At 42.1% G+C, this 25,888-nt stretch overlaps 2 protein-coding genes across 3 annotated transcripts in view; one reads left to right on the top strand and one right to left on the bottom strand.

Moving 5' to 3' along the window:
- The first annotated feature begins 7,263 nt into the window (after positions 1-7,263).
- Nkx2-4 (NK2 homeobox 4) lies at positions 7,264-8,820 on the top strand. The gene is made up of 2 exons (XM_051145073.1): positions 7,264-7,726; positions 8,192-8,820. The coding sequence occupies exons 1-2, from the start codon at positions 7,267-7,269 to the stop codon at positions 8,818-8,820; spliced, it is 1,089 nt and encodes a 362-aa protein (XP_051001030.1). The 5' UTR covers positions 7,264-7,266.
- Positions 8,821-14,843: 6,023 nt separating this feature from the next.
- The window catches only part of Xrn2 (5'-3' exoribonuclease 2), a 75,000-nt gene continuing 63,955 nt past the window's right edge, over positions 14,844-25,888 (bottom strand). The window contains exons 22-24 of one of the 2 annotated variants that reach the window (XM_051144783.1): positions 23,699-23,762; positions 17,809-17,947; positions 14,844-15,354 (exon numbers count right to left, since the gene is read on the bottom strand). In XM_051144783.1, the coding sequence (XP_051000740.1) occupies positions 15,289-15,354; positions 17,809-17,947; positions 23,699-23,762 (269 nt within the window). In that variant the 3' untranslated portion in view covers positions 14,844-15,288. The remainder of the gene's footprint in view (positions 15,355-17,808; positions 17,948-23,698; positions 23,763-25,888) is intronic. The other variant, XM_051144782.1, reaches the window with a different exon arrangement.

Here is a 25,888-nt window from a genome sequence, read left to right as displayed (position 1 = left end):
TTCATCTGGATACAAATTTCCACATGGGTATTAATTAAGTGTATTTGTAATAATTAAAATATTTGTCTTTGTAGCCATCAAGGTCATCAGGTAATATAAAAGTAGTCTCTAAGATAGCATAAATCTTGACCCATCACCTTTGACCCATCACTCTTGACCCATCACCCTTGTACACTTACAAGAAAGTGATGTGCATTTGCTGAGCTCTCCTTCCCTCTTCTGTTCAGAATATTTACTTAATACTTGTAAGTTCTATGTATCAGTTAAATTAGATAAACACAGAAAACCCATGACAGCACTGAATATGTTACAAGACATTAATATGTGTTAATGACACTTAGAATTTTAACTTACTTCCTCCTTCTAAGTAGGACATGTTCTGAGAAGCTGACAAACTTATGAGGCTTGTAGTCTGTGTGGTTATATATGCTTTTCTTCCTATTCTTTAATAAGGTTCTTATTTTTGAGTTCTTGATAAACTGCCTTCTATTTATGCAAATCAGAAAATAAATAAACTGCAATTCCTCCTGGCTGTCAAAATATCTATCTATGTGAGAGACACAACTGGCTTAAACATAAACAAATGATGCAATCTAAATAAGGAAAGGTAAATATAGTGTGTGATTAGCTTTTCTTTATTTTTTTTTTTTTTCTTTTTTTAAAGATAAGGTCTCACTAAGAAGCATAGGCTGGGCCAGGCATGGTGCTGCACACCTTTAATCCCAGCACTCGGGAGGCAGAGGCAGGCTGATCGCTGTGAGTTCAAGGCCAGTCTGGTCTACAAAGCAAGTCCAGGACAGCCAGGACTGTTACACAAAGAAACCCTGTCTCAAAAACCGAAGAGAGAGAGAGAGGGGAAAAAAAAAAAAAAAAAAAAAGGACGCCATATAGGCTGACTTCAATCCACAAACTGAATTTAGTGTCATTAAAGAACTATGCTCAAGTAATCTATGTCACTTTTCTTTTTCACAACAGGGCATTTAAGGATGACACTTGTCTCTGCTGAACCTGAGATGATTTCAGAGGGCACTGGAAGCCCTGGGTTTCCCTTCCATCCTTCAGTGTCATTAGAAAGAAATTTCTAGACCACCATTTCCACTGTCTTTTTAATCTCTCCAAATCATTAGTAAAAGCTATGTCAAGGCAGTCTGCCAACAGCAGCTCAGTCATGTAGCATTATCACTGATTATCCTAAAGAAATATTGTATCTAAGGGGAGCCACTCTAGAATATATACCTATCAGACTGTTTATATAAAAACAAAACTTCAGACCTTTCAGCATATATAAATATATAAATAAGCAAATATATATAATTATATCCTTTGTATATCAACATTTGTTTATAGTGTGTAAAAGTTAACTTTATAAAAGTATCAATTAGATTTTTAAAAATTTCATCATTACTTCAGAATTTGTCTTCACCTCTTGAGGCTCACCATTCTTTATTGTTGAATTATTGTTGTTGTTAAAACGGACTCTGCATAGATAGGATTTTCATTATGGAAAAGCTAATTTGCCACTTTGCCTTTATTAGAGATTATTATAATTCTTAACATTCTGCATACCGACAATAAGTTGCTTTCATGTAACTAGTATGGGATTTCTCAAGCAGATCTTATTTCTTTGGAGTTGTATTTTAGACTAAATTACAATGCCCCGTGCTTTTGTGAAAGTCCTTTATTTCCTAAAAGAAAAAACAAAAAACAAAAAAACAAACCTTTCCTATATTATTGCTATGTTACTTCCTATATTGCAAATTTCTCTTTCTAAACATTAGCTCTGATAAAAGGTCAGATCTCATTCTTAATTTGCTTCACAGCTAGGTATTTTAGAGCAATAATTTTCAAGTCCATCTGACAAACACTTCGTGATTTGATACTCTGACGTTCTATTGAGGTTGTAGTTTATACCACTTGGCCTTGGGTTGATCCTCAGCAGAATTAAAACAGCATTAAAAACTCCCCTGCTCTCTATTTGTTTGCTTATTTATTGACAGGGTCTCCTCCTGTAGCCCAAGTTGGCTTCACACTCACTATGACACACAGGCGAGCCTTGAACTCACAATTCTTGTGCCTCAGAGACTTAAGATTACAAACGTCACAACATCCAACGTGGCTTTATTTATTTTTGGGATCTTATGAGGCAACTGTCAGGTTTTCCTGGCGGTACTCACAATGAATAACTAAACTGCTTTGTATCAGGGTTTTTAATGCATATTATTGAGCTAATAATTAAATTGCTTGAAATTTAGCCAAACTGTTTTATGAGGTAGACATTTTCTTGTAAGCACAATTATCAATCTAAAATTCAGTCTGAAATACATAAACAGAACATTGAGATGTAACAAGAATAAATTAATTAAAAAAATTTAAAAAAAGAAATACATAAACAGCTGCGAAATAACACCTCAACATTAGCAAAATAGAAGAAAAATTGGAGAAATTATTCTCTAATCATAATATTGTTCTAGATACTTCTTCCAAAGTGACATAGTACAACTTTAATAACAATATAATAATTTAATAATCAAGTAAGTGATGGCAACAAATATCCCAACCACCAGATCAGAGGTAAAAAGGACACCTTTCATCATTGCATGCTAACTTGTAAAGCTAAGGTGATACAATGTTAATATAATTTGCATTACAATCGTTGAGCTAACTTAGATTGGGAAAATTGCCTGCATATGAAGGCATATGTGTATACGTGAGGGTATATGTGTAGCCATCCCTATTAAGAATGTATAGAGGCAGAGCATTTAGAATGTTGTCCCTGCACAAAATAATAGAAACATTTTTTTCTTAAATTTGAAAGTATTCTTTTTTTATAACAGTCATTTAATGACATTTTAAAACCTGAAAGAAACACATGGAAATAACAGAGTTTTAAACTTTCCATGGTAGCAAGATGTGCAAGTTATCTTGTTATTCAGAAACAAAAAGTATATTTTAATACTGTTAGTTTTCCTATAGCATATATAACTTTAAAACATTATTTTTTAAACTATAGAAAAATGTAAATATCAAGTTCAAGTTTATATCCCTAAAGTAAGAGAACTGTAATGTAGTAGATGTATTTTCGATTCTTGTTATACATACCATGGTATTTTCTGCTGCAAGTTAAAAACTAATATTCCAGCTTTCCTGTAATATTAAAAGAAGTGCATTGTTTGGTGTGGGTTGTTTTATATTATTTGTTTGTGGAGGGTTTGTTTTGTTTCTTTGTTTTTGTTTTGGGGGAATCATATTAGAAATTCATTATTATGATTTAGCCAAAGTAATATTGCTGATATTTACCATTTGTTCTCATGCTGCGCTGATAGTTGTATTGATTTAAAACAAATTCATTGGTTAGGCTTTCTCACCATCGGTGAGAAAGCAGGAAGCAGTGTTCCATCTAAACATATCGGAATCTTAGCAAAGATTCAGTCCAGAGACTTTCCGTCAGTAGTTAAATCACATGGACTTTGCATTTCAAAAAGAAAATATGAAAGTAGTGCTGTGTAACAGAGAAAGCCATAAATACAGAAGTAAAATTGACAAAAGAAATGTAAGGTAATTTAAATAATTAAGATTAAAAGCACTTAGGAAAACTAAAAACAAAAATGGAAACTAAATTCCAGAAATTGATAAAATTAGCCAAAATTTAAAGTAAACTTCATTTGTCTCCTTGGCATTTTTTTTTATACTTTCAAATTTGACTGAACAAAACTAGTGCTATTGACATGATTCCTTGTTCCTTTCCAAGGGAAAAAGATCGTATAAACTGTGATATTACAGCTCCTTCTCCAACATGACAATTTCACTAATCAAGTAAGTTTACAACTGCCTTTAGCTACAAGTTTAGCAAGTGTCTCATTTCTAAGCAGCACTTATTATAATCCAGTAGAGAGTAATATTTTCAAGAACAGTATACACCTTGATGTGGAAATTCAGGAGCCATTGACAATCTATGTGCCCCCACAGAAAGACAAAATCTCCCTCTTGGCTGTGCCTGGAACTCTGCTTCAAAGGGGGTCTGTCACAAGGCTTCTCCCTCTTCCCAGGCCCCTCTGGGCTGAGCTGAATGACAACAGTAAATACCAATTGCAGGGAAGGCTCTTCTGATTTTAGTTCAGTTTAGTCCCTTGCCAAGGTTTTTGTTTCTAAGAGTAACTAACATATCAGGGATTTTCAATAAATGTCAATTTTTTATTAAAAAAAAAAAAAAGAATCTATTGAATCTTTTTGTCTAGCAAGTTTTTCTTTATCTGCTATAGGCTACCTTAGTAAGTTTTCACTGTTCTGTGATGTGTGAAACTACAAAAAGTCTGAACTATGGGGGAAAAGTCAAAGCATTAAAACCCAAATACATTCTGTCCCTGTGTGTAAAGTAGTAATGTGCTTCAAGATGTAGAACCAATCCTTGCAGAATAACAATGTCAAGTGTTGTGAGGAGAGGGAGCTGGAAAGGAGGCGAGAGTAGGAGAGGGAGACCCATCTCTTTTCACTACTGTATTCCCTTTGAGAGCCCTCTCTCTCTCTCTCTCTCTCTCTCTCTCTCTCTCTCTCCTCTCCTCTCCTCCCCCGCCCCCCCCACCCCCCCCACTCCCCGCTTTCCCCTGAGGGCCAACATGAGGACAGGAATCACAAGAAAGAATTCCCCTGAGAAATACATTTTATGTGACATATGGCCAAGAGTATTTAACAACCTACTAACTATAAACTTCCATTCACAATTTGAAAAGAAAGTAACTGGATGAAGTAAGTTTGATGGAAATCTTCAACAGAGTATCAAACTGTTTTCTCTTTGGATACACAGGTATGCATTTCCCCAGTCTATTACCAAACTCATCTGCACACATCCAAACAGCACTTATGTTTTAAGGGTATGAACTATCTGAGGTAAGACACAAGTAACTGATAAAGAAGATGTTCAAGATCTTAAGACTTTTTTTTTCTTTCAGAATATTTCATGTCCAGGAAAGAAATTCTACTTGGCTTATGATGTTTGCAAGAAGCCAGAAAGTGAATTTTGGCAGAGAGTCTGTTTTGTTTGGTTTGGTTTGGTCTGATTTCATTTAAAGATGGGAAACTTCCAGATGTGAGTACACTGATAAACTGAACCACAAAATATAGTATAACCATTTGTAAAACTGCCACATTGAAGTCCTACAAATAAAACATCACAAGATAAAACGTATAACTTGAAAAAGAGTAACTGTCATCTGAAAAAAACTATCACCACCTTTTCTGGTTTGGACAACTCATCAACATGAAGTTTATGCTAATGGTTTCATTTTTAAACGTGTCTAAACTTGAAAAATATATTGGTTGTCAAGAGACTTTCATATTCACAGATACTATGGCTATACTTACTTACCTCATCTTTGGTTAAAGTTTAAGATTACCTTCTGCTGATTTTAAGCTTAATAATAAGTAATAAGAAATACAATTTAAAGTAAAACAAACGTCAAAACCACATTGTAAAAGGATCCCAGCATTTGAGTGCCCTTTGCCCTAAGGCGTCTTTGTCTACCATCGGTTTAAAAATTTCTAAGTAGGCAGTTCCAGTGCAGGTGACCTAGCTCAAGTGTCTCAAGTTCAGGAAAGACCTGTAAAAGCGTCCTGTCAGACTGTAGCAATACTAATAAAAAATAATAAGACAAAACCAACAAAGACATTCAAACCACAGGACTGAAAGCAAGAAAAAGATAAGGTTGAACTGTTCAGATCTTTAAGATATGAGCTGCCAGGTTAAACTTTAGTAGTTACCCTTTTGTTTTTAGACACAATAAAATCTTGCTTAAGAAACAACTTTCTTCCTTCTTACTGCAGTTTCCTGTAAAACTTTAAAAATGTGTCTTTGTTTCTCTCACATCCCCATGTTTTCAAATTTTACTTGTGCTTGCGTTCTTCTTTGTCCTCTGCCTTGTTCAGCACTTCGTGTAAGTTCGCAAAGTCTAAGTTCTTTGTTATGCAGGAACATTTGTAAACCAAGAGATGACAATTTTTAAAAATCAGCTTATGGGTTTACAGTTTTCAAGAGGAGCCGCCATTTTCACCTGCTTTTTGCATCCACATCAATTTTTATATTCCCAACACCACCAAAAAGAAAATCCATTACAAGGAAGTAAAAATGCTTGAAATTTCTAACTCTCTCTCTCTCTCTCTCTCTCTCTCTCTCTCTCTCTCTCTCTCTCTCTCTCCCTCCCTCCCTTTTCCCCTCCTCCTCTCTCCCTCTCCTTCTCCTTTCTTCTCTCTCAGGGTAGTAACAGAAAAATAAATCGTAAGTCAGATTCTGGGACAGGACCAAAGACAAGATAGCGGTAATGAAGGTGCAGATTAAATATGAAACGTTCTAGCAAACACACTTTCCTCTTGTTCAGTATCCACCCTGAGAGCAGGAGCAGCATACTTACAAGTCAGCATGTCTGTTAGCCAGTATCCCTGTGTGTGCAGTCTCTCTTCTTTGGATTTGGATACTTTGAGCTAATTTGGAAGTGTCCGTTAGGTTGCCTACAAAATGATGCTTTAAAGGATCTAACGATGCATAAATTAGAGAGCCCCTACAATGGCAGAGGACGGTCATTGTACCTCTGCTCTTTATGCGCTCTTATGGTGGGACCCAAGAGCCTTAAACACACACACACACACACACACACACACACACACACACACACACACACACTTTAGATGATGGAGCCAGTGAGGGGCTGGTAGCTAGAAAGGAGGTGAGCCTCTCCCAAACTTAACAGCTGGTTGTGCCCCCCCCTCCCCCCGACCCTCCACATTATACTGAACTTTGCTACAAAGTCACTTTAGGAAAACTCCCAGACTAGATGAAAAAAGTGTGGAGGAGGTCTTTCACAGGCCTCGGAGTTTTCTATTTCTCGATGGCTAAGGTGACCCAGATAGACGCGCCGCGAAGGATGAAGATAGCAAAGGGGAGTGATCTTTTCAAGAAACACCCAACTGGCTTTTTTTTTTTTTTTTACCTTTCTTACCTCCGTTATGGGGAAGGGGGGGGGGTGAGAGAAAAAGATGTCAATGACCATTGTTTGCTCGTTGGGGATGTTGCTCCGCCCCCCGAGTCTGTCGTAAACCTGGCGCTGGACTAAAATAAACTCGAGGCTCCGCAGCTCTGGGGTGGGGGGGGCTCGCCGCGTGCCGCGGACAGCTCTCCACTGGCGCTGCCGCCGGGCCGAGGTGGCGGCGAGGAGCGGCCGCCGCGTCCGGCCCGCGCCCGCCCGGGGCCCCCCTACCTACCCGGCCGCCCGCCGAGCCATGTCGTTGAGCCCCAAGCACACGACGCCCTTCTCCGTGTCCGACATCCTGAGCCCCATCGAAGAGACCTACAAGAAGTTCGGCGGCGGCGTCATGGACGGCGCGCCTCCCGGCCTCGGGGCGCCCCTGGGGGCCGCCGCCGCCGCCTACCGCGCGCCGCCGGCTGGCCCCTCCTCGCAGGCGGCGGCCGTGGCGGGCATGCAGCCGCCCCACGCCATGGCCGGACACAACGCGGCGGCGGCGGCGGCGGCGGCTGCTGCGGCGGCGGCGGCGGCGGCCGCCACCTACCACATGCCCCCCGGCGTCTCGCAGTTCCCGCACAGCGCCATGGGCAGCTACTGCAACGGCGGCCTGGGCAACGTGGGTGAGCTGCCCGCCTACACGGACGGCATGCGGGGCGGCGCGGCTGCCGCGGCCACCGGCTGGTACGGCGCCAACACGGACCCGCGCTACTCGTCAAGTGAGCGGGGCCCGACGCGCGGGACTGGGGGCGAGCTGGTGGCGCGGGCTTTCCCCGCCACAGCCGGGACGCGGGGGGTCGTCCTGGGACGCGGCCCAGGGCTCTTGAAGGGTTCTGGGTCCCGGCCTGGGGCGCGCAGGAGTTCTTGGGAGCCCCCGGGTCCATGAAGGGAGCGGGGCGCGCGGAACTTTTGGGGAGCCCTCTGGGGCGCGCGGGGCGGCCTGGGAAGCGCGGGATTTCTTGGGAGCCCCCTGGGGCGCGCGGGATTTCTTGGGAGCCCCCTGGGGCTCGCGGGGGCCCCCGGGTCCATGGAGGGAGCGGGGCGCGGGGTGCGGAGCCCACGGGGTCCCGCGACCCAGGCGGGGGGCCCCGTGCCGTCGCCTAAAGCGAGCGTGGCGACCGCGGCGGGAGCGGTTCTCGAGGGCCCGAGGCTCACCGGCCGTCCTTCTTGGGCCCCCTCCCCAGTCTCCAGGTTCATGGGGCCGTCGGCGGCGGGCGTGAACGTGGCTGGCATGGGCTCGCTGACCGGCATCGCGGATGCTGCCAAGTCCCTGGCGCCGCTTCACGCGGCCGCGCCGCGAAGGAAGCGCCGAGTGCTCTTCTCGCAAGCGCAGGTCTACGAGCTGGAGCGGCGCTTCAAGCAACAGAAGTACCTGTCGGCACCCGAGCGCGAGCACCTGGCCAGCATGATCCACCTGACGCCCACGCAGGTCAAGATCTGGTTCCAGAACCATCGCTACAAGATGAAGAGGCAGGCCAAGGACAAGGCGGCGCAGCAGCTGCAGCAGGAGGGTGGCCTGGGCCCCCCGCCGCCGCCTCCTCCTCCGCCGCCGCCGCCGTCGCCGCGCCGCGTGGCCGTACCCGTGCTGGTGAAGGACGGCAAGCCGTGCCAGAACGGCGCGGGCACCCCGACGCCTGGCCAGGGCGGCCAGCAGCCGCAGGCCCCGACGCCGGCCGCGGAGCTGGAGGAACTGTCGCCCAGCCCGCCCGCTCTGCACGGTCCCGGGGGCGGTTTAGCGGCTCTGGACGCGGCCACCGGGGACTACGGCGGAGGCGTGCTCGGCGCCAACCTGCTCTATGGCAGGACGTGGTGATGCGCCCCGGCGGCGGCGAGGGAAGGGTCTGCCTGCAGCTCGCCGCAGGGTCGGCCACGGAACCGCAAGAACGGACGGGGAAAGGGTGCAAAGGCCAACCGACCCCTTTAGTGCATGGAGATAAGGAGGAGTGGGTCGTGGAGAGGGTCAGGCTACTCTGAACCTCTTTGCTGGGGGTGGGAGAAGGCGACGGCCCCAGCCCCCCCCCCCCCGGGACCGAACAATGTGACACCACACTTTGAGGTGGTGGTTTCCCTTCCTTCAGAAGTTCCTAAGTTATGCGAAGAGCTGGCGGAATCCACACTCACCAAGTTGCTAACCAAAGCTCCCGGGAGTTTTAGAAGTCGGAAAAACTTTGTTGGTGTTTGTATCTCTATAAATCGAGCAGCTTTCACGACGAATCCCTGAAGTGGAATTTATTTTGGGGAGATTAATTTGCAAAGCTCCTCCCCTAAGTGCAATTTCGTTAAGATTTGGTTGAAAATAAATTGAACTGTAGCCCAAAGTGGATCGTATACACGGCAACACGATTGCCGAAGAATTAACTGCCCTTTGGGTCAAAATAGAGCAATGGAATAAAAAAATCGAAATCCTAATTATATGGATCGTTACCGTTTTTACATTTAAATGCTGATTTTAAAATATTTTTGTTCATTGTTAGGCAACTGAGTAATTGTAGGTTGCCCTAGGAGAGCACAGCCCTCACTCCGCTCCAAGATGCAGCTCATCTTTTTAAAGGGTTATAGAATACTTTTTATATAGAACCTAGGCTTTCCAAACCAACTGATAACCATGCCCGTTCTTTCTAGAAACATGGCATTTATTCTTTAAAGTATTTTTGCCTGAATTTGAACTCCTCGACAAAGTACTAAAACAGGCAAGTAAAATTGCCAGTATTATCATCAATCAAATTCAAAACGTGTCAAGAGGAATAAGATGATTTATTGAATTGTTATCAAGATATAAAGAAAAAGTATGATAATTATGCTTTTCCACCATACTTAGAACTTAATAGGTGTTACACCAATTTTGTTGGTGTTTATTGTATAAGTAAATGTATTTACTCTTTAATATGCCAATTTATATTTCCAGTATTTCAAATGGATATTTAAATATAACTTTAAAAGACCTTAAGTACTTTTTTCTAAAAGTCAGGAGGTTATTTCTTTTTCTTAAGTATTGTTGGTGTTTTTCTTTTTCCTTTTGGCAGAGTTTGCCGACACAGCTCATTTACTCATTATTGAAAATAGTCATATTGGAGGAAAATACAGCTGACTGAACAGTGTGACCTTATAGAGTTACTGGAAGTTAGAGAACTAATATGGGCAAAACATACTTTCAAATAATCAAACAGATGGCCACCAGAGGCCCCAAACCTCTTCTTAATTTGAGTTTTTAGAGGAACAAATTTGAGACTGAAACATCCAATTTTTTTCATGGTTTGAACATTTTTTTTCTGGAAAGTTCAAAGTTGACTGCATAGAAAGGAACATAGAAGTCAAACTTGCATTTTTTCAGGAATGTATTTTATAAAGTAAATCCTCTTTTTAAAAAATAAGCTCAAGTTCCTTTCAAGGCAAGAAGTGGGGTGGGGGGAAGGCTATGGAGCAAAGAGAGTCTTTTATCAAACCACCATTGTGCATTGTTTGAGGATGGCATTTAACTTTAAAGGCATTTTATATAATATTAATAGACATATTAGTCTAAAGATGGCGTGATAAACAAAGAAAAAAAATCTCCCAGTTTGAGTTTTAGCATTACTGGTAGATTGACTTCAGAAATCAGTGTTAATTTTGCTGGTAAAGCTATTACTGGTGTGCTGCGGTTCAAAATGCTTTGTTTCCATCAGTTTCGACTATATTACCTCTAGAAAATGTTTTAAAAATCCACACCACCGTATGCAATGATTTTTTTTTTTTAACAGAGCAACAGTTACAAAACAATAGCTTTATGTTCCATGGACATCCAGTGATACTCTTTAAGGAAAATAAACCTATAACACTTTTTTTTTCCTGGATAGCTTATTCCCAGACAAAGAATCCTTTCAATTAAATAAACTATACTGAAAATGTCGCCAGAAAGAAACAATCTTTCTCCATTCACCATTTTCTGAAAGTATATTTGCTATAGTCATATCTTTCTCCATTCAACAGTTTTGTAAGTAGACAAACAGCAAGCTTGAGGTAACTGCTGCAGAGGACTTTCTGTTCTACACCCAGAGACTTACTGAGCACATCCTGACAGCAGGAGGAGGTTTGGTTGCTGAAACACTAAAAGAAATGTTCTTTTCCTATAGAATTCCACTTTCTGATTAATGCAAAGCAAAAGCCTTTCCCTTCATTTGCAGTTGGTGCTTCACAGATCTTTTATAAAAATACAAACGGCTAGACTAGGTGAAACTCATTAACTGAAGAGGGGGATAAGTGTCTCCACAACCAAGAGGGAGGGCTGCAGCAGAGGCTGGGTGGAACAAAGCCCTCTCAAAGTTCAGCAGAGGCCATAGCAAAACCAGTTTCAGAAACGCTAACTCTGCAAATGTGACATTTTGCAAAACATTTTAGGGTCCAGCATCTTTTCCAGTGGAAGAATGGAAACTAAAATGCAGAATCAAAGTTGCAGACAGTAACAGCGGGGATTGCAGGTACTTCCGTGTAATCTTCATTAGGATGTAAATTGAAGTGTGAGAGCGTGTGCAGTTTTGAAGGACACAAGAAGGATGTTTTGTATATGCAAGGGTAAGAGTGTAACCCAGTCCTCCTGTTTAAGGCTTTGCTAAGAACCACAATCTAAAGGTCAGAACAAGCAGTTAATCAACACAGATACATTCAGATTCCATTTTCCTAGTAGCTGTTTACTTTCCATTTAAAGCAAATCAGAGACTCAGTCCTGTTCAGTAAATTGCAAACACCTTCCATAGGCTTGCTTTGTTAATTGCACTAAGCAGTAATGGTTCTAAATATGAATTTTTGGACCGCAATGATATAAAAGTGCATATATTTGATTTTCAGATATAAATTTGTGTATATGAGACGGTAATGCATTATATGGTAGCAATATAAATTCCAGTTCAGAGTAATCAAAGCAGATAATATTCCTCTGCCATTTAATGCCACAGTGGACCTCTGTATGTTAATTATTTAACTTTAGGTTTAAAAAAAAAACGCTGTGATTGCCATCCTTAAGTCTAGTGAGACAGAAAATTAATACATTTATAAAGCATAAACAGCCTTTTTACTGCTAGTGAGAACTGGTGAATAGCTGAAGAAATTTCAGAGACACCTAGACTGGCGGACTGCGTGCACTTGTCACTAGGCTCTTCTCTATAGTAAGATTTCTCTGTGATCTCCAAGTTACTTTTTATAAGTTTAATGGTGATGGAAGACAGAGTTTTTGGTTTTGTTTAGTTTTGCTTTAGACTGTTTATCTGAAATGGAGTGAAATGCTGGGGAGGGGAGCTTGGTTTTTTTGTTTTGTATTTTTAATCTGTAACCTCAGTAATTGTTTAGGTAAGTTCTAATAAAAAATTAATCATTAATACTCGATAATCTTAAAGTGCAGTTTTGCAGTGGGGAATAGCTTTAGTGCCATCTCATATATACAAATCAAATCATGTTGTCTTTACTCCAATTCCACAAATAGGATATAGAAAAACAGCCAAGGGCATCTGTTGGAATTAATGCTGAGTGCAGGAAGCATAGTTAAAAAATGGACTACTTGTTACTTTGTTAGTGTTCTTTAACTTTTTCCTGGGTAGAAACAGAATACAGTTTGTGGCACCCTGGTTTTCTGACCCTTTCAGAATGGGCAGAAGACTTGAAAATAAAGTTGAGTTGTAAAGCCCCTCTGTGGCCTTTAATGTGGGGACAAACTGACTCCAGAGAATGTTTAGATTTTGGATTTCTAGGCAGCTAAATTTAGTCAAGACTTCGAATTTTAAATAAACACGGGGCAAGGCGTGTTTCTAATTTTTCTTACAGGTTCAGCGTGTGCAGTTGCCTGATTTTTTTTTTTTTTTTTTTTTTTTTTTTCCCGAGACAGGATTTGTGTTACCTTGGCTGTCCTGGGGTCACTGTAGCTCAGGTAGGCCTCGAACTCACAGGGATCCACCCGCCTGCCTCTCTCTGCCTCCAGAGCTGTGATTAAAGGCGCGCGCCAGGCTTTGCCGGGTAAATTTTAAGTCTGCAGACTGCGGTGCTGCATGCAGGCAATGGAGGTATGATGCGCCCCCCATCCCCAACCCACCCTCCCAGCGTCGTAGAGCTCAGAGTCCCCACACCCACCTTACTCATTTCCAGCTTGCCTGTTCCTAGGCAGGTTGTTGAGTCCTCGACGCTGTGGGGCTACATGGGTTTTGGGGAGTCACAGACCCAGGACCAGCTTCCTGTCTCCACAGGGAGGCCAGTAAGGACACAGCACAACCTTGACTATGAAGGGCAGCACACCGTCCGTGACCCTGCCAGCCTGCTCCCAGGCACTTTCAGCAGCTCAGCCTCAGCTGCGACTTCCTGTGCACCCCAAGCCTTCCCGGGCACCTGACCTCTATCCAGAGGTGGGAGGATTCCTGCCTGGCACCAGCTATTATAGTCCCAGGTCTTTGCAACAAAATTAGCCTACTGGTCATTACACCCTATTTGCCTTTGAAAGCTAAACGGCAATCTTAATATGCATTTGCAGAAGGCTTTGGTATTTTTACACCTCGCCTTTGGGGATCTAGAGCTAAGGAAGTGGCTCTCTCCTTACTAGGTCGCCTTAGCAAAATTTTCAGGCACTGACGTAAAACAATTTAATGAAAGACCATGAAAAAAAGGTGCCCAAAGCTAATATAACAGAATACAAGTAACAAAACTACCCTGTTGCCTGCAACACTAAAACTCGAGGGGGTGTTTACAGCTTTAAATATCCCACTTGGAAGCTTTAAACAGCACGTTATCTGAAATTGGCATTTCTCTATTCTCTCAGTAAGAGCTGGGAAAAAGAAAGATCCAAGGGTTCCGGAACTGAGCCCATGTACTTGGAACACACCCACCTGTCTCACAAAAGGGAACCTAACGTCAGCTGTACCTTCATTAGGCCCTTTGTCGGGACTTCTTCAGAACCCTTCAGCCTAAACCAGAATTTGAAAACTAAACCAAAACCAAGGGGTTGGGGGAATTAAAAAACATTAGTGTGGGTTAGGAGAACCAGGAAACTATATACAGTAAGATACATGTTCCCTTTGGAAGACACAGTACTTTAGGGCTAGAAAAGCTTAATAATCAGCACTATACCGTGGAGTGGAGTGAACACAGGAAGGGTGGTAACCTGTTTCAGCTGTACAGGAACCTGCTTCAAAATGCCTATGAATTTAAAGGTGGATTTTTCCCCACATAAATTAACAAGTGTGCTTTAGTTGTGTGTTAAAGCACAAATGGCCTAAGTCAGAAGGTCAAAGAGAAATCTTACCTTACAATCTTAGGCTAGAAAAACTCAAAAGCCTCAAACTTTATAGAAAAGTGTCCTGTTTATTTTGGTAATTAAATATAGACACCGTGTGTGAACTCCAAACATGCAGAGACTCAAGTGTGCTCAACTGAAAAAGAAACACGCCCAAATTGAGTTCTATTGCTGTGTGTGTATCTCCTTTAGTTATAAATTTTCAACTTGAAATTTTAAAGTGATCCCCAAACATGAGATTTAAAGTCCTTAAAACTAGGAAATAATTATGAAATTTATAAAACGTAAATATTCCCAAAATGTAATAGTAATATGCTAATATAAATGCTTCTGTTGAATGGTGACCATCTCTTTAAAAAATTCACTTGCTCTTGACATCTGACTGTAGGAACCATCAATGTTGGCTTACAAAAGTAGGCATCCTAAGTCAAGACTTTCAGCTGAAATAATCAAAGACCATCAAGACACCAGAGCTTTATTTAAAGTTTAGGTTTTTGTTTTTGTTTTACTAAAGTCCACAAACTTCTGTGAGACAAGTACTTCAATAAAATGTTTCCAAAGAAAAATCAAAGACCACCAAGACAGAGCTTTTAGTTTAGCTTTATTTTTTTTTAATAAAGTCCACAAATTTCTGTAAGACAAGTACTTTAATGAAATGTTTCCAAAGAAATGTTGAGCCACATAGACTCTAGTCTGCCGAACATGCAGCTCAGATGTCCATACCTAATTATTCATGTGCATTAAAATCAGCATAGAGCTGTTTTGAATTTAACCATAAGGAAAATCCAGGACTCCTAATTTCATCAAATATGTTTATAAGCAATAATAAATTCAGAACCACTGTATTATGTTAAAACACATCTCTGGAAAGTAACATAAACAGTGAGATCAGATCGGTAGAAATATACACACAGTTAAAAGAAATACACAAAGTACTGTAGTTTTATTAAAAACTACTACTTGAGAAAGAAACCTTTCCACAAATAGTATAAAAGTATAGAATGGAGAAAGGATTTGGGAAAGCTTTACAAAAGCCTAATTCCAACTGTATCTTCCCGAGGGTGGTGGCAAAGGGTATTTCCTTCCTTCTCTGGGATATCCCTGAAAGTAAACGAAACAAAGTTTATCTTCTGGATTAATACCCCTAATAAAGACATCGACATCTCTGTGGACAGGCACAGCATGAAGAAGTGGACTGTTTCTTAGGGTAAGTCATCACATGCCTGCAGCTCTCACGGAGCTTGTCACACAGCTGAGATGCACACAAAGGCTGAAGTACTCAACACCGACCCAACAAGCACTAATATAACCACGTCTAATCTGAGACAAATGAACAATGAAATGTTTCCTGTAAATATGTACAGTGGATTTTGGTTTTACACTTTTGTTAGTTCCTTGGGAATTTCAAACAATGTATTTTGATCATATTAATCCCTTTCCCCTGCTCTTCTCAAAGCACTCAGCTTTGTTATCTCTTTTGTTGTTAACCCATCGAGTCCATTCTGTGCTGCCCATATACTTTTGGCTGTGTGGCCTTCACTGGTGACTCCTCAACCTACTGTAAGGATCTACACCCTTAAAAAGCAGGCAAACAACAAAAACTGTTCTAACTTTCCTTCTCTCCCAGTGGCCATTGGAGGCCAACAGCTCCTTCACTAAGGAGGGCTGTGCATCTCTCCTGTCCACGCTGGAATGTTGTCTAGTCTGGGCATGCTATGGAGAGAGTGCTTTAAAAATGTCCCACCATTCTGAGTGCTTGGTAGTAAAGTCATTTTATTTAACCAAAGGAAGAGACTGACACCTAATGACCAATTAACTTTAGGGACATATTTTTTTTTGTTGTTCAATGAAAAATAGAACATTAAATAATAAGGTTATTATATAATTGTACTTGCAAAAACAATTCTATACAAAAATAATTTATAATTACTTTTCTAAAGGTTGGAGATATAGCTTGGTGGTAAGAGCATTTACTGAGTGAGTGTGGTACTAGATTTGATTCCAAAAGAAAGAGAAAATTCGTATTTAGGATCACAGTTTACACTATACAGTATGATAGATCCCAAGGCTCCAATGTGGGCTAAGGATTTGTTTAGACATATCAATGTCACTAAAAATAAAACAAAGGCATGATTAAGTGTAAAAAACAAAACCATTACTTCAATAGTTGTGATGTAATAAAAACTAAATGGAAATAAGACTGAAAAGAACACGTATATTTCCAAAAGGCATCTTCCAACTTGTTTATATATCCTCTCAGTGAAGAATTTATCCCCCTCCAACAGTAGAATTCCTTGAAAGGGAAAATTTCCTTGGCCTCTTCAGAGGCCAGAAGATGAACTAGGGTTCAGTGTCTCCAGCTCTGCCTCCAAACTTTGAGGTCACACAGGCTTTCAGTTCTGACTGCAAAATGAAAAGACTGAACACAGCATTCTACAAGGTCTCCTCAGTTCTTAATGTCTTCACTTTAAAATGCTGTTACTTTAATTGTCTAGTGTCTCACTCCAGTAGCACAGACAACAGTAATTTCACACTTTGTCTTTACAGGGGAGTTGGGTAGAAAAATTAAAGTCCTATGAAGTGATTTTAATGAACTAAAACAATTTTTTTCAAAAGGCATTGACTATAAGCAATTAAGGTGACTACTTTTTTGCAAGGTTGAAACAGACTTACAAAAATGCACTTTAAAGGTATCAAAAAGATTTTCCTTAGGTATCAGAGACCTCAGATTAAAGGGGCACAAAAGTAAGAAACAGAAATTAGGAAGCTAATATACAAAGCACTGCAAAAAGCCTGAAGGCAACACCAGGTAAACAACTAAAAACCCCTTGATATTAAACGCAGGCACCAAACTCCAGAGCCTCTGAACTGCAGCAGCATTTCAAATCCTCTTCTCTACCAAGGGCTGGATTAAAGCATGTATCAATTCTGTCCAGGGTGTCAAATTGCTGGGGGAAATGTATGTTAAACAGACCAGACTTAAATGTTGCGAAGACGGGATGGAGTTAAGGGAACAAATGCACACCATCTCAATGTGTCTGTGAATCAATCATCCTGCTCATCACATCACGTGGCACTCTTCCCGCTCAGTAGAAAACTGTGTAGAAAAATCTCCAAAGAGAAATGTGCTTCCACAAGGAGGGACTCTTGACTTCAGTTAATAGAATTCAAGGATGAATAAAGACAACAGGTGAACAGATACTTTTGTGTGTGTTTTATTTTTATTTTTACTTTCAGCTTCCAGGCCATCTTCATTTGTTAATGACAGACCTGGTTTATATTAGAAAACATCCTCCAAAGTAAAAAGATGTGTTGTGATGGCTGTGACTCTTACTAATCACTACTGAACCCATAAAAGGGGCTTCTAAGCTGGGATTCTTGAGGATTGCCCATGTATAAAAGTACTTGGCTTAAATGCATTTTTAATGATGACAAAAGTTCAGCTATTTCTTACCAGAAATAGTGGAAAGAAAACATTAATTCCTAAGAGGCAAGCATAGCAGAAAGCGGTATGCTGCTTTTCCTCTCCAGCCCACAATGCACTGCGTTTATTACCTGTCTCCCTCCTCGATCATCATGTCTGAGTGGATAGCCTCCAGGCCCAGCCAGCATTTGGTACTGGTTTGGCTGAAAGGCTGCATTTTGGGTTTGGAGCATCCGGTTCCACGGCAGTAGAGGTTCTGCTCCAACACTTCTGCAGAAAGACATGTTTACATCAGAAATGAAGCCTGCTTTACAGTACAAGCCTAAAATGGAGGGTAATTTCCTCCAAGTTTTAGGACAACCCAAGTTACCGACATTGGTTGTGTAGGATACGTGGTGTGATGGCCTTTATGTCTCTTGTAACCAGTGTAGGGCCGGGCGTGGTGGCGCACACCTTTAATCCCAGCACTCGGGAGGCAGAGGCAGGCGGATCGCTGTGAGTTCAAGGCCAGCCTGGTCTACAAAGCGAGTCCAGGACAGCCAAGGTTACACAAAGAAACCCTGTCTCGGAAAAACAAAACAAAACAAACAAACAAAAACACCCAAAAATCAACCAAACAGTGCAGGAGACTGGGTCAAGTCTCATAAAACACCACAACTTATTAAAAGGGATATTTACAAATAGACAGTAGGTGGTTCAGAGGGCCCAGGTGCCTGCCTTACAAGTCTGATGACCCCCAGTTCAATCCCCAGGACCCAAGTTAGACCCTGCACATGTGCACTGTAACACACGACCCACCACATTAGTGTGCATACACACAATAATAAATACTTTTAAAAATGAGGATGCTTGAACTCTGCTGAATAACTTTTACAAAATATTTTAAAAGTGTTAAGTGTGAAGACTCTTTTAATCATGTGAAGCTCTGGGCGCACAGTCAGTCAGCTGTTACATTTAATCATGTGAAGCTCTGGGCGCACAGTCAGCTGGTTACATTTACGACGCTGCCCAAAGAGTGAGCGTGTACAAGTAGGAGAAAGAGGCTTTATTTTAAAAAATGTCCAGACTCGTTCTTAGATTCTATTCTTTCTAGTTAATTGCAGGTTGCAAGTGAATTCTTACTGCTGAGTATTTTGAATCCAGGGTAGGGGACTTGGCTGTTTTTTCCCATCCATTATTCTGCTCAATATGTCAGAAGGTCTGGTCGGGAAGAAACCTTTTCAAGTTCTTTTGACGCAGCTTTCAATTGGCCGTGGTGACCTAGCAACATGAGCACTAATTGGCATGGCTGACTGGCGTTTGGTGTACAGTTTACATGGGAACACAGATTCAACAGCTATTATAACCCAGTTTGCTGTCCCAGATTACTAGTTGAAAGACACGTTTTAATTGTCTTCAAGTGCCTATTTTAACTTTGAGATACAGAACAACAGGTAGAAGGCATTAAATCATAACTTAATTAAAATTTGTCACATAAACAATGTAGCAAAGATATTTCTAAAGGCAATGACAATTTAAAATGGAAATTTCTCAGTAAGATACTTTCAACTTCAATTTTACAGTCACAAAAAAAAAGAATAAACAGAAGCAAAATGTCCCTGTAACACTTTTGCACTAGCAACCTCGGGGCCACAGGTGACGCCAGGAAGAACGCAGTAAAACCTTACAGTAGTCACTAGAATACTGTCAGCGTATGATCGCCGCTTCTTCGTGGGAGGGAAAAGTCTTAGGATAAAAGCCTGAGGTTGGGCTCAATGGGTGGTGGACTCAGTCTTCTTACAGCTAGCAACTCAATGCCCAACCCGTTCCCTCTCCTCTCCCTACACTTACAACAAGCCTTCTTCAAAACAAAACAAAAATGCAAATTATTCTTGCATAATAGCTCACAGACAACAAGTCTCTGAAGACTCTAGAGAGGCCGAAGCTACTCTTTACAGACAGTGGGTGGAACCAGAGCTCTAGTACAACACACTGCGTGGGTTTAAAAACGATTCAGAGTCAAAGTGAGGTGCCAACGGTTACCACTTACAGTTGTTTGGGGGCTATTATCAGTACGAACAAACTCTGGTAAGAACAGCCTATCCGACCCATAAGAACAGCTCGTGCGCACATTGGAGTGGTCTCTTCTGGCCTTTGTGGCAATGGGTTATGATCAAGGATCATCAATGTTGGGACATATATGCAAAGTGCACAAGCCAAAACTGCAACTCATACACTGTACTGTGATTATTTTTTCTTTTTACTCTTACAGAAAATTTCATGGAATTGTGTTTCAGGAAAATGTGTTGGCATAAACTGTAAACACAATTTTAAAACACTTATATTCTACAACTAGATTAAAAGGCAAAGCCACATACAATTTTTTTTGTTCAAAATAATCACTAATGTTTTTGTTCAAAGATAATTTCTATGATAAAATCATTAGTAATAAAATTTAAAGAGAAAGAGCAATGCCGTAGTAAGGCCCCGCCATCTTTTGTTTGCTGGCAGAAACACCTGTATTTATCATCAAACAAGCATTGCATGTTAATTATGTTAATTTGAAAATACAAGCAAACTGAAACTTATTTGAGAAAACGTTTGTAAAATGTGAGACGGAAACCCTACAGTTGGCCTACCCTAACTTTCAGCACTTAGGACTAGGCGTTGTGGCGCACAGCTCTGATCCCAGAACTCTGGACACCAACCAGGTCTACTCAGCCAGCTCCGGGCTAGCCAAGGCTGCATAGTGGGACTGTGTCTCAAAAAAGCAAAATAAATACTTAGTGGTTATAAACTGAGGTAACTTATAAGCCAAGGCACTACTTGGTACTACAGTGGCAACAATATTAAATTAGTGCTATGGTTAATCAGTTTGTAAAGGTTTTTCTCGTTATTGAGCTCAAGACCTCAAGAACTCAGTTGTTGCCTTGTGTAGGGCAGAAGAACTGAAACGCTGGCTGGCTCTGTTTAGCACTGGCACCATCAAGTTACTTTGGGGGAGAGGAAAGATGGCTGGCTTGCTTTTGAGACAGGCTATAGGTAGCCCTGGTAGGCCTCAAATGCAAATCCTTCTGCCTCAACTTCCTCAGTGCTGAGATTACAGATGTACACCACCATGCCTATCTCTTACTGAAATTTTTCTCTTAAAGAAATGACATTTATTTATTTTTGTGTATTCACATGTGTGAGGTCAGAAGACAGCGTGTAGGATTCAGTATTCGCCTTCCACCACATGAGTCCTGGGAGCACAGCCCAGGGTATTAGGCTTGGTGGCTGCTGCCTCTGCCCACTGAGCCTTCTCATCAGTCCTTTCAGGATCCCTTTAGGTCACAGGGATATGTGGATATAAAGTACTATCCCAAAGAAGAAATAATTCAACACAACATGCCATAGTTTAAGAAACAAGATATACTCAAAAGTCATGTTCTAACAGGATTCTCAACAACAGTCAAAAGTAGCGCACTGAAAATGCTCTCATCTAGGGATTACAAAGACTCGGTTCTCATGAGACTATCACCATCTATTATTCGTAACTTCCTGATAAGGTAAAAATGGTCCCTCCTCTGTCTTGTAAGGTCTGAAGATCTGGAATGACACATGCTATGGAAGTGAGTAACGGATAGCACCCACTTCTTAGCTAAAGAGGCTTAGAAGAACAACATGGGTTAGTTCATAGTACTTGGGAGGCTGAGGCACAAAGAGTGCAAACTGCAGACCAGCGTGGCCACTACCGTGAGACCCACCTACAACAGTAAAGAGATCCATTTCCTAAAGAACCCTGAGTTAAGAACTCTATAAATGCTTACCTTTAACTTTTTGTTTCGGGAATATTTTTTTTTTTGGTTTTTCGAGACAGGGTTTCTCTGTGTAGCCTTGGCCATCCTAGACTCACTTTGTAGACCAGGCTGGCCTAGGACTCACAGCGATCCACCTGCCTCTGCCTCCTGAGCGCTGGGATTAAAGGCGTGCGCCACCACGCCCGGCTCTCAGGAATAATTTTTAAGTATTTAAAATAACCCAAAAAACAAACAAAACATATTGTAGTCAGTCAGAGTAGTGACAACAGTACTTGGTGAAGGGTAAAGTAAGAACAAGAAAATGATGAGCATCAGAGCAGGAGCGAGGACGCAGACAGCAGTCCTAGGCCAGCTTCACGTGTTCACTGAGAGGAAGGAAGGAAAGGCCTGCTGCTGCACACACAGCCCCAGAGGGCTTCATTTCCTGTCATGGGCTGAGGCTTCACATTATGTTCAGAGAGAACTCTCTAGAGAGTTCTATTCTACTAAAAAGTTTCTTGGGAAGAATAACATGGAAGAGTGACCTTGGAAAAGCTACTGAAGTATGTGTTTTAGTTTTTATAAAAATAAAAGTTGGCTGGATGGTGGTGGCGCACGCCTTTAATCCCAGCACTCAGGAGGCAGAGGCAGGCGGATCTCTGTGAGTTCTAGGCCAGCCTGGTCTACAAAAGCAAGTCCTGGACAGTCAAGGCTACACAGAGAAACCCTGTCTCGAAAAACAAAATAAGTAAGTAAATAAATAAATAAATAAATAAATAAAATTTAAAAGGTTAGCAGTGTCTATTTTTAAAAGTTTCTAGGAGAAACATACAATCACACTTATGAAAAGATGTTAACAGTGCTGATGAGTCTTAACTGAAGAAAAGCATTAGAAATTATTAACAGAGCAAAAGAGTGCAACAATATAAAAAAAACAAAAACAATAATTTAGAAGAATGTATACCTCTATTTCTGTTTTAAAATGGTGTTAAGATGGGTGTGGTGTTGCATACCTGTAATCCCTACTCTCAGACTTGGGAGGCTACAGCAGGAGGATTGGAAGTTCGAGGCCAGCCTGGGCTACTTCGGTGGTAATTAAATAGTACACGCTGTATACCTTGAGCATGTACACTGGAATCATCAACATACTCACCAGTCATATTAAATTTAATGTATGATTTGCATGAGGTAGCTGACACCATCAAAGAACAGCTGAATTACACAAATCTCTGCAGTAATCTTGAAGGGAACAACAGAAGGCAATTTTGGAGGGACGTGAGAGCTACTGAATGTTCATGCCAGAAAAGCACGCTATCTAGTGCCATTTGTTAGCACCCTCCGCTCACTGCAGCCGGGAACAGACTGCAATGGCTACCTCAGCAAAGCAACAACAGATCATAACTGGCAAGGGGAAAAGGGAAGCTCCATTGCCAGGGCACTCCATGAGGCTTTGCATTTAGTGACGCTGGCAAGACCAGCCCGAAACAATACACTACACTCTTTTTAAAAATTATTCTATAGACGCTAATATAATTATTCATAACATGTCCAGCTGACATCTCGTGGCTAGTCATCTGACTTAGGAACACAGAACTTATGACAGAACACATGTCAAACATCCCTTGTTATTAAACCATGTCACATTCTTCCTAGTCCATGGTACTTATTAGACTGCAGAGCCCATAATCCTCTTCTGAGTCCCTTCTGCATTTAATTCAGTTCAGTCTTAAGTAGTTAAAGAAACTGTTTTCAGTGGCAACTAATAACTACTGACCTACAGTGACACTGCCCTACAATAGGCCTGTCAGCCCTGAAAAAGTTGCACCAAAGAAGCTGATTAGGACTTGAAGAGGTCTGAAGTAAGAATCAATAGCTGGTCTGTACTAATGCTGTGCTACTGGCAGACATGATAAAAGTGGAACATCATTAGTTATGCCTCATTAAACCGCACAACAAAACAAAGAAATCTGTTTAACTTGACAAAAACATAATGCAATTTTAAGCTCTCTACGTTGCATTTTTAGAGCACCTCAAAGTTCAATAAAATAAAGTTCAAGAAAACCAAGAAACATAGTACAGTACATAAACATGAACATTATAATTCAAAGTATTAACTACATATTTCCTAAAAACAGGTACAAGTAAAAATTAATTGGTGTGGGAAATAAGTTACTCAAAGGCAGGTAGGCTTTGGTTTGTAGCAGCCAGCACACCGCAGATGGTAACACGGAGAGCATGTACAGCATGCTTGCTTTAGCATTACCTGTCAAATCTCTGCTGCTGGAAAAGAGGAGGAGGGCCTCGCCAGGAATCTTGGGGCCTCATATCTGGAAAATAAATATGAGTAGTTCATAGAATGCTTGTAAAAGTAATCTCTATCACCTGCCCACCTGGTTTATAATTCAAAGTTCCTGAAAAAGAAACGAGATAGCACAATGTAAATCAAGTAAGTAAGCTACAATCAGAATTAACCATGAATGTAAAAGTAACCAACAGAATCAACAGACGTTTTTGTTGCTAACAAGGTGGTTTTGGTCACCTTGGCATACACACCCACTCTTCTCTCTCACTTGTTGTAGTATGTAGCTACGTATCATGTACACATACCTTTACATGGGCACCTTAAATGCTACACAGAAAAGAGAGATCTCAGCCTCTTTCATGAGCGTACCCTGAACTAGTAGTAGCAGCTCTACACAGAACTATAACATTTTTTTCCTCATGCGTGTGCCAACAGCAAACTGTCAGGTGGAAAGTGCATCATCTCTCCAACACAAACCACCTATTTTCCCATAGTTCCCTAGTCATCAACCCACCTACCTCATTATCACGAAGCTGAACTAGCAACTTTAGCTACTTAGAAGAAACCAAATGGCTGCCGCTGTTCTACACAAACCGAGCACTGCAAGGGAGGAAACCCATCAACTCCTGGTCAGGCACGGCCATGGCGTTCCCATTTACAGCACACAAAGGGGCAGTATCAACCAGCCACGTCTCCTGGCTCCAGTCTTGTACTTCTCTGCCTTTAGCGAGGTCTGCTGTGACCAAATTAAAACAGCTGGACCCAGGACTGTACACATCACGTGAGGACAGTAAGCGACTCCAGACTGCCCAGAGCAAGAACAGCACAACTTACCCCGATGTGTGCAGGCTCATATTCCAATGAAAACACAAACCAAAACCTTTCTTTTCAAAATTACTTTCTTAGAGAGAAGGAGGGAGGGAAGGAGAGGCGGAGGAAGCAAGCAAGCAAGCAAGCTAGCTTAGTCCTAGTTAAGAACCAAAATATGTACAATTTGGTTTCTTTAAAAATTAAAGATTAATACTTTCAAATTTTTTGTAAAGCAAAAATGTGTCAAGTAAAGTACGTGGCAACTGATGCCTATAGCATGACACAGCTGGCCTCCTCTGCCTGCAGCATGACATGACACAGCTGACCTCCTATGCCTGCAGCATGACATGACACAGCTGGCCTCCTATGCCTGCAGCATGACATGACACAGCTGGCCTCCTATGCCCTCAGCATGACATGACACAGCTGGCCTCCTATGCCCTCAGCATGACATGACACAGCTGGCCTCCTATGCCCTCAGCATGACATGGCACAGCTGGCCTCCTATGCCCGCAGCATGACATGACACAGCTGGCCTCCTCTGCCCGCAGCATGACATGACACAGCTGGCCTCCTATGCCTGCAGCATGACATGACACAGCTGGCCTCCTATGCCTGCAGCATGGCATGACACAGCTGGCCTCCTATGCCTGCAGCATGACATGACACAGCTGGCCTCCTATGTCTGCAGCATGACATGACACAGCTGGCCTCCTCTGCCCGCAGCATGACATGACACAGCTGGCCTCCTATGTCTGCAGCATGACATTGACACAGCTGGCCTCCTATGCCTGCAGCATGGCATGACACAGCTGGCTCCTCTGCCTGCAGCATGACATGGCACAGCTGGCTTCCTCTGCCTGCAGCATGACATGGCACAGCTGGCCTCCTCTGCCTGCAGCATGACATGGCACAGCTGGCTTCCTCTGCCTGCAGCATGACATGACACAGCTGGCCTCCTATGTCTGCAGCATGGCATGACACAGCTGGCCCTCCTATGCCTGCAGCATGACATGACACAGCTGGCCTCCTCTGCCTGCAGCATGACATGGCACAGCTGGCCTCCTCTGCCTGCAGCATGACATGGCACAGCTGGCCTCCTCTGCCTGCAGCATGACATGACACAGCTGGCCTCCTATGTCTGCAGCATGACATGACACAGCTGGCCTCCTATGCCTGCAGCATGGCAAGACACAGCTGGCCTCCTATGCCTGCAGCATGACATGGCACAGCTGGCTTCCTCTGCCTGCAGCATGACATGACACAGCTGGCCTCCTATGCCTGCAGCATGACATGACACAGCTGGCCTCCTCTGCCTGCAGCATGACATGACACAGCTGG

The sequence above is a fragment of the Acomys russatus genome, chromosome 4, assembly GCF_903995435.1.
Source record: "Acomys russatus chromosome 4, mAcoRus1.1, whole genome shotgun sequence".
Taxonomy (NCBI): Eukaryota; Metazoa; Chordata; class Mammalia; order Rodentia; family Muridae; genus Acomys; species Acomys russatus.
The sequence above is the reverse complement of the archived record's forward strand: the minus strand, read 5'-3'. Positions and strand labels throughout refer to the sequence as shown.

Bases quoted from the DNA above. Each gene is read 5' to 3' on its own strand.
- Nkx2-4 (XM_051145073.1), top strand. From the start codon at position 7,267: ATGTCGTTGAGCCCCAAGCACACGACGCCCTTCTCCGTGTCCGACATC. The intron at 7,727-8,191 runs GTGAGCGGGGCC...CCCCCTCCCCAG, and splicing joins GGACCCGCGCTACTCGTCAA to TCTCCAGGTTCATGGGGCCG.